At 41.3% G+C, this 8,962-nt stretch overlaps 1 protein-coding gene across 2 annotated transcripts in view; it reads left to right on the forward strand.

The window, feature by feature from the left end:
• The window catches only part of NEGR1 (neuronal growth regulator 1), a 295,272-nt gene that overhangs the window by 253,104 nt on the left and 33,206 nt on the right, over positions 1-8,962 (forward strand). The window contains exon 7 of one of the 2 annotated variants that reach the window (XM_056356242.1): positions 8,915-8,956. The exons of the other annotated variant lie outside the window; for it this stretch is intronic. Coding sequence (XP_056212217.1) covers positions 8,915-8,956 — 42 coding nt within the window. The remainder of the gene's footprint in view (positions 1-8,914; positions 8,957-8,962) is intronic. 2 annotated transcript variants of the gene reach the window in all.

An 8,962-nucleotide genomic window follows, 5' to 3' on the forward strand; every position in this document is an offset into this window, starting at 1 on the left:
AATAAAACCCTGTACTAGACTCCAGGCTTAAAAGAATGTGTTATTTTAGTATCTATCTTTGATTTTTTTTTCAAAAGAAAATCAAATTCCATTAAAATGTTAAGTACGACTTTAAATTCATCCTTTTGCCTTTTACATGCCAGCTAAGAACACGCGTGGTGCTCAGGCCTGGCACTCCACAGAAACAGCTTTCAGTCAGTGCTCTTAAAACTTCACTTCCATTGGGCTTCTTTTACAAGAGTACACTAAAAGGTGCCACTAACGTGGTTTTCTACGGGCGTAAAAATATTTAAACATTCATTGAAAAACTCCTGCTATCAAGCAAACCCAAACTACCGTAGCTGTGCAGCACTGAGGATTGCCAAGGGGTGGAGTGAGAAAACTACCTGGCGATTTCAGGTCTCAAATTTCAAGTTAACGATTATTTATCTTTTTTAATGTCTTATAGATATTGAGCTATTAAATACTTATAATCCTGTAATAAAAGAACAAACCACTTAAATAAAATAAACCATTACTAGGCAATTAAGATGTAATAACTCAAACATGTAGACTAGCTCAAATTGTAATTGCAAAATACTAATGGCAAGTAAAAGACACAGAATAAATTAAGGTCATGTCTCTAGCCAATCCACTTAGAGTTTCCATCCAAAAGATTTATTATTAAGTATGTTTTTCCATTTACAATTGTATTCAAACGGTCTCTGGCTTAGCTAGGCTTAAAGACCTCTATTTCAATATAAATCATTAATCTTTAACAAAGCTGATAAAGCCCAGGGGAGATTAGATTAAATAAGCCCGGTTAATTATCAAAGGTCACAAATGAAAATAGTTGGGGGGGGGGGGGGGGGCATTAATTAACGTGTTAGTATTTAATTGCCAGCTGTATTTTGGACCAGTTATTGATTCCTCCAATACATGTTGGGAAGTCTAAATATTACTGCAGCAAAATCCAGCGATTTTACTGATGCAGACTGAAATGAAACAAGCTTTTTGTATTCTCCTGTTACAGAATGCTCTCCTTATGATCTGCAAGTGTGCTAGTCTAGTAGCATCGTTAGTCTGGTACCATTGTGTTTTGACACTTTCTCTGATCTAGAAATGGCACTTTCATCAGAGGAGCTGTTACTGAATAAGCACCTACCCCCATCCTATAATAAAATACTCCATAAAGTTGTGCTTTCTCTTACACGGTGTATTCTATAGTAAATATAAATACCTAATCATAGCTTTTCAAATCATTTGTATTTATCTTAAGAAAACTCACGGGATTTTAAATGGAATATAGATAGGGAAACTGTTCAGAGTGTCAATGAATAGTATCTAGACTGCAAAAGACTAGAATAAACTAGAATAACGTTAGAAAGAAAAAGCTAGAATATGTGCCAACACTATGGGGTTTTCAAAGTAAGTGTGTTTTCTTGATTGTGTATCTGACTTCTCAGTCTTCCTAAGGAAATGCTATTGAGCAGAACAGATTTCTGTGCTCTTGTGTGTGTCATATCCTAAAACGAAATTTCAAGTTTTTAGCTAAAGGCAACCTGAGTTTGTTCCAGCAGTCGTTTCACACTTCAGAATGCCTGAAGAGTGGCAGAAACCGTCGTTACAGTGCGAGGGCTGCTGAAAACAATTAAAACATTTCATAGTTTCTGTTCATCATAGTTATTGTAAAATAGATTAGACATTCTGTCACCATAATAGTGAAGAATGCAAAGAATTAAATTGTATTTCATATTTGCACAGCATTGCTTTTTACCCTAAAAAACAGAATCTGAGTGTGGCATATGGCTTTATTCATAATAGAGAACATTTTTCATTTTTAAAAACTGGTATCCCCCTAACAGCATCAATTCCGCCAACCAGAACAGTTTTATTTTGGACCAACTGCAGAGTGATAAAAGAATCTATCTTTGTAATAAAAAAATGGGGTTCATAGCTTTAGCTCAACACTTCTGTAATGGTCGCAGTGATGGGCTGGTGCTGAGCTCGTGCTGGGAGCGAGCTCCAGACAACTGGAAAAGAGCATTGTCATTTTTATGTTGCTGAAGAATTATCCTTCCCTAATGGTTTGAGATGGTCTTTATGGTGGCATTAACATCCACTGTGAGTGACAGACAGACCTTCGCTGGCTGCAGCGTCAGCAGAAGCGTGCTCCGGCAGCTGCGGCTGGGCGAGGGTGCTGGTGGGCTGCCTGCCCCCACCTTGGCACGGGGCAGCATGGACCGGTTCTGTGTCCATGGAAGTCTGGGATTTGTGATTTGTGGTTTTTAAAGACCTTGGTTTGCAGAGAGTATCCTTACAGTCTTCATACACTGGGAAAATATACGTGTATTATATTTTATATTAATATGTTAATATGAATTAGTTGCAATATGTGGAGGAGAACGGTGCTTCAGAAGTGATATCCACAGAGGCACTTTGTTTTCTGTTACCTTAAAGGAGATCACTTTTTCAGGGGAAAAACCATCTCAACAGACTAAGAATGCCAAGCGCTGAGTCCGGTTGCTTGATGTGTCTTGTTTCAAATTCATTATTAGAAAAGTCGGTAAATTCACTGTATAAAAAGCAGAGACAGAACAGCAGCTGAAGACTGAGGGGTCTGGCAGGGTACCAGAGATGGGGATGTTGTCTGAAGTTCTGTGTGCTGTTTCTAGGTGATGTAGAGAACGCTGATGGGGGAGCACAGGGGGAGTGAGGGGACTGGGAATAAATGATCAGCATCCTCCTCTCCTTCATGTTTGTGCCAGGACAAGGCTTGGGAAACAGAAAGAGGAGAGCAAAGGCGTATATCTGGTGTGGTCCCGTGGTATTCCAGATTTCTCCAAACTTCACATTTTTTGTATCTTCATTGTTGCCTTTCCCTAATTGGATTTAATAAACCTTGGATAAAAGTCCTGCTGGTGTGTGAGCTAGGGCTCAAGGGGGCTGTGCTGGAGCCCTCACCCGCAGCCCAGGCCGTGACTGTGCTGCTGCTCTGCAAATAGTAAATTAACCTGCAACGCCAACGAGGCTTTGGTTGCTACATCTTCATTAAATGCTGTGAGTGATCTTTGGTTTTACCAAATTTCATTTTAGATAAATCTTATCTTAAACTTGCGACGTGGGAAAACTTGCAGTGTTTGCAAGTGCAAGCTGAGATTTTAGTAGCTTTTCTCTATTTTCCTTCATTGGCAGACCCCTCGGTAGGAGACTGCAATGTTTTGTAACTGGGAGCATCGCGCACCCGTCTGAGAGCTGTTAGGTTTCTGAACTTTTTTCACAGACTGCAGTTGAGTATTGAAATGGTTCGTGTTACCAAAGTAGTGAAATCTATCGGCGAAACTGTATTCTGGAAAATACTGATCATGCTCTTCTTTGTGAGATGCCGTAACTGTTATTTCATTATTACAGTGACCAGCGCGTGTCAGTTGCTGCGCTGTCCCAAATGGCTGATGAGCAGTGGACAGGGAGATGTGGCTGCAGCAGCAGCCAAGGCGACGGACCAGTCATAACTGCTGAAAAAGGATGTTTGAACTGCAGCATGCCAGTATAAGTAGTAGCGATGCATCTGTCCCTGTAGCATCTGTGTGTTTTCAGATGGAAAGATAGGAAAAATTTCCGGCACGTGTCCCGTGGGCAGTAGTTCTGCTTTTGGTTGCTGGTGGGTTTGGGAGATGGGAAGAGGAGGTGGGGTGCTTGCTTGGTGGGTTGGTATGTTTTTTATCTGAGTCAGAGGCTCGTAGGCTGGTTTTCTGCAGGCAACAGACTGAAACAACGTGTTGTTTACTTTTGCTGAGTTTTTCATATTCTCTTGGGGGAAAAAAATGAGGTTGCTTTATGCTATTAAGGTGCTGGGACTGGGGGGACGCCTGGGTCAGTGAATCTAATCCCCTTATACCGCAGGCTGCTCCGTCATGTAATCCCTTCCATAAACTAATCGAGTTTCCTCCTTGAAGGAGCTGTTTTCTTTCGCAGCAGCTCTGTCGAGGAGGCAGCGTGAGGACAGCAAGGCTGCACAGGCTGCACACCCGCTTTGTGTTTCTGAATGCGTTCAGTCATGGTTGGTACCCATTTGCTCCTGCAAAGAGGGGCTGGTGAATTACTCTGTTCCTTAATCGTGTACTAGGAAATTTTCTAGGCAAATAATTAAAAGTAATTGGCCTCTAGTAAACTAATAGCCAGTTTTTATTTACTTGCTTATTTTCACCTGCCTATATCCTTTACTAGCTCCTTCCACCTCCTATTTTTCTAAAGCCTGGAATGCCATGAGATTGTAGCTAAGTGTGCTTACCCTCCTTGAACATATCTTTAATTCTCAGTCCTACTGTCCTCCCCTCCCCATGAATTTACTGCTGTTTTGATAATTTTATGTGCAAACGTATTTAAATCCCTCTGACCTGGGCTGATTGAATTTTGCTTTAACTTTGGTCTGGCAATTTCCATTTCCATTTTGTTATTCAGGATGTTATCTTTTAGCTTTTGCTAAAACTGAAGCAAAAGAATTATTTTTAAGTCCATGCTTAATCTCTCCACCCTACCTTTGTGAACAGAGGTGCTTTCATTTTTCTTAGGGTATGCATGCGGCTAAAGATGCTTTGCAGCAGGTTTGCTGCGGCTTCCTTCCCAAGGTGCCATGCATCTGGGCAACTCCCACTTCACCCCTGCCCAGCTGGGTTTCCCAGACATCGCTTCTTTATGGCCAATTCCTTTTGTTCCTTGTAATTTTCCTCCTTGTGCTGTCTAGCCTTTCACGGGGTCATTTCTCATTTTGTTAAGAGGTTTTATCTGCAAGCATTTTTCTACCTGGGATCAGAAAGGAATTTCTAGATACTATCGCTTTCCTTTTGGTAAAAGGCAACGTTAAATGTCCTTGACATTAAACCGCACCTCCTTGTCCCAGCCGTCTTTAATAGCTTGTATTCTCCAAAGATTTCTCTTTTGAGGATTAGAGCTGTGGTTACAAGTCTGTGGGATTTATTCTTCCACTTTATTTAAACTCACTCAACTGCTGATTCTCTAACGCCGGATTATTTCCAGCAGTCGGCTTTAGCATATGCTCACCACTGCTAAACAAAACTGATTCTAGAAGAACACTGTGGGTTTTTTCCTCCCATGACGATGCAACGCAGATACCTGCACCCCTCATCCTGCGCCTGCCCTTCCTGCACCCTCATGGAGCTGGGCTGTTGCCCCAGCACCCGCGGGCGCAGTTCTCTGTTTGTAAACTCTCTAGTTGTCTTTATCCAAATCTGACTTTGCAGATAAATAGATTTCCTTGTGTCATCCCAAGAACACTTTCTTCTACCTTTCTCAAAGTAGTATTAACCCAGACAGTTTCTTTTACCCATGTTATCATTTCTTACTTCCCTCTACCCCACCACAATGCTGGCGTAGGATGCAGCACTCTTCTCCAGGTGCTCTCTGCCCGGCTCCCCTGGCTCCAGCGCAGCCTCTGCTCTGCGTTCAGTCATGGTTGCCCCCTTCCAGGACTCGTTGCATTGCTTACAGGCAGAGCAGAATACAGAATTGTTATTTCTCCCTGGGAGTATTTGCTGTCAGGCCGTGACTGATACACCCCTTCTGACAGCATCACTTAGCCGACCGCTGCTCTCAGCAGCATTCGTACTTTTTCCATGTGCTGAATACTTCTGCCATCAAATACTTTCTTGGTTGCCCTGTCTAGGTGTTTTCTTTCTCCTCCTGTGCACAGCTGCAGAGACCTCCTGAGATTCTCCCAACCTTCCTCCTTTCTCTCGATGTAGGCTCGTGCCTACATCACCAGAATAGGCAGCTCTGAAGGTAACAGCAAGGATCCTGTACGCAGCGATCCAGAGGGCACTGAGCATGTAGAGGGCAAACTAGGAGGTCGTGTGAACGCATTGCTTTTCCTCTGGTTTATGAAACAAATCTAAAAAGTTCTGCTGAAAGAGAGTTCTCCACTTGAAGGCACAGAAATGGCACAGAATATCATGTTTTTCCATTATACTTTCTTTTTTTTCCCCCACAATCACCCTTGAAAATTTAAGCAGTCCTGATACTGTAGGATTGGTATCCCAGCAAAATTAAGTACAGATACTGCCACTCTTTCCTACACATCCCTGCCTCCCAGTGTTACTAAGTCATTAATATATTTTAATTTTAATGAACCAGCCTAGTGTGCTTATAGGAAAACCAGCTGGTTTTGTTTTTTCTCTATAGACCTGAACAATTTCATGAATAAAGATTTGCAAAGAGTTTTAGAACTTGAAACTAGAAATATATCCATCTCTCCAATTCCTTGATCTAATAATGTATTTTAAAAATGAGATTTTTGCAAGAATAATACATGGTATTACCGCCTTCGCTTCCAGCCTCAGTGATGCTACAGTTCTGTGAATTTATGCTACCTTGAGCACCTACAATTAAGTCTAGATCCAATGTTTCCAAAAGAGGTATGATCCTAGTAAAATCCCTGCTGCTTTGGGTAAGGTATTTTGCCTTTTAATGAAATATTGTGCTGATTGAGTATGTTAATTTACTTGATTGTTGCAAAGAATGTTGTTATTCTGCAGCAAGAGGAACCTTTTATTTTGTAGGCAGCCATAGCAACAAGAAGGATTGACTCCTAAATTCACAAGAAAAAGATTCTGTTATTTTAGGGTAGCCAGAAAAATAACTTTTGTCATCATTGCACAATGCACCTGAAGCAAAGCTGCTAATTATACCTAAGAAGCAGGATGTAATTTCTCAGAATGTAAAGATTCGGAAGACATTGAAGATGACTAAATCAAATTCTTATAAAATTCATAAAACATTTGTTAAAATACAAAATCGAGGAATTCCTAATAAGTCTTTGTTTTTTCTGAGTCTCTTAACACCATTTCTCTTTCTCCTGCTAAAATTGAGGTTGCTCTATGCAGAAGTACTCCCTTCTTTCATAGAGGACATCTGTTTTTTCGAGACTGCTGGAAACCTTTTGCTGTATTGCCCTGGCAGGCTCTTGCAGGGTCCCTTGCAGGGAGACCTCGGCCAGGACCTTCACTGTGCCTCCCCCCTAAGAAAGTGGAATAGGTGTCTTAAGGAGATTAATGCAAAACTCACAAATACATCACTACGGCTATTGCACAGCTTCCCAATGCACGCCAACGTAGCAAAGTCGATGGGCCTGTAAAAATTAGACATTGCTGAAATCAATTTAGTTCATCAGCCTTCACTGCACAATCGTTATTTCAGTAGCTTTGTGCTATTTTGCTTTGCGTCTCTTAAATATACTGAGAAACCCTGTTTGCGCCGCAGCCGGTTAAGCAGGAACCTTTGTCTGAAGCACAACGCACCCCCCAAAAGAATCTTCTACCATCGTTTATGTTCTTCCTGACTATCAGGCTTGCTGGAAGCAGCAGCTCCTGCTCTCCTGCAGCCCAGCTCCCGAGCGCTGCAGCAGGGTGGGCAAACTGCACATCCCCTGGGATGCTCCCGGCCGGAGCAGGATGGAGAGCCCCCTCCTCTCCACCTTGCCTTTCCCACTGCCCCAATTCCATGGTGGGAACTGGTGAGGGACGTCTTGGGCCTGAGGGTCTGACGCCTCTGCCCACAGCTCTCCCTCTTGCCACTGCCGCGTACATACACTAGCCCTATACAGGAGTAGGAAACCTCCATAGTAGACTTTAAACCCTTTTTATATTAAAGACTGCTCAAGATGTCACCAACCTTCATGGATTTTAAATTTTAAATAAAATAGTAAAGTCAGAGTAATACAGTTCAAATTCCTTTTTTTTTTTTTTAAATGTGAATTGCATGTATCAGCAATGATGTATTTGTCAAGATGTCAAATAAATACTTTTAGGATTGGAAACACTCATCTGTATTAGCAGAATTCTTAGCATCATTAATTTGGTAAAGAAACTTCACAACTGCGGGGGGCGGGGAAAGTATTTGTCTGTTATTTCACTTGGAATCATTTGTGCATCATATTAACGTGAAAAGTAATTGTAGGGGTAAAAAATGCAAAACTGGACAAGAGTGGAGAGCGTGTTCAGCAATTACCTGCACATCCGTTGTTGTCAACTAGCTTATATTTTTTTTCGTTAGTTTCTTGTTATAGTCAAGATATGGTCAATGAACTTTTGAGCTTGGTAATTTTGTTAAATCTTTTTTATTAAGGGTATTGAATTGCTACATTAAGATGGTAGCTTGCTTCTCTGCAAGATTGATTGGGTCTGGTATTTCATTTTGCATAGCACTATTCAAAGCTAATAAAAAAGCACAGAATAATGAATTTTAAAATGAAATTACAATGAAAAGCCACAGGTGATTGTTTCATTAGACTGAATGCTGGAGAATTGTGCTCTTAACTTTTCCTGTTGTTTCTATTGGTTGCCCCAGGTGAAGCAAACATCTTCAAAATGTGTTTGATGTTTTTGAGAAATGTTTTCTTCTGGAGGGGCTTCAATAATTAAAACTATGTGCATTTTTAAAAGTTCACTAAAGCACAAAACGATTACTTTAAAGAGCGTTCTTTGTTCAAAACTGTTACCTTCACTTATATTCGTCACAGGCAATTATATTCAATAAAGTGAGCCAAACCCCCTTACTCTAGCCAGGGTTCAGTAATACCCAGGAAAAATGGTTTTGAGCTTGAGAACTCCAAGGGTGGCTTTGCCATGGTGGCAGGCAAAAATATTTGCATTTTCGGAGTGTGACGGTCCCCATGTGGTGTACCGGTGACACGTGAATAACATAGCTGGGAAAAGACAGACACTGATGAGCAGTTCATAGGCACTGAAGTCTGGTCAACTGCATGTTTGTCACAGGCCTGTGATGGCCAGCCCGGTCTTTAAATGAAATTGTCGTGTCTGTTGCATGACTGTTTGCTGTCTCATTCTGTATTTGTCTTCCATGTGTGATTAACACCCAAATGTTCTCTTTTTTTTTTTTTTTTCCTTTTCCCTTTTTGTAGAAATTATTGAGCCTACTACCTCTAGTCCTGTCTCAAGCCCAGGTCAGT

The sequence above is a fragment of the Falco biarmicus genome, chromosome 11 (genome assembly GCF_023638135.1).
Source record: "Falco biarmicus isolate bFalBia1 chromosome 11, bFalBia1.pri, whole genome shotgun sequence".
In the NCBI taxonomy this organism is placed as follows: Eukaryota; Metazoa; Chordata; class Aves; order Falconiformes; family Falconidae; genus Falco; species Falco biarmicus.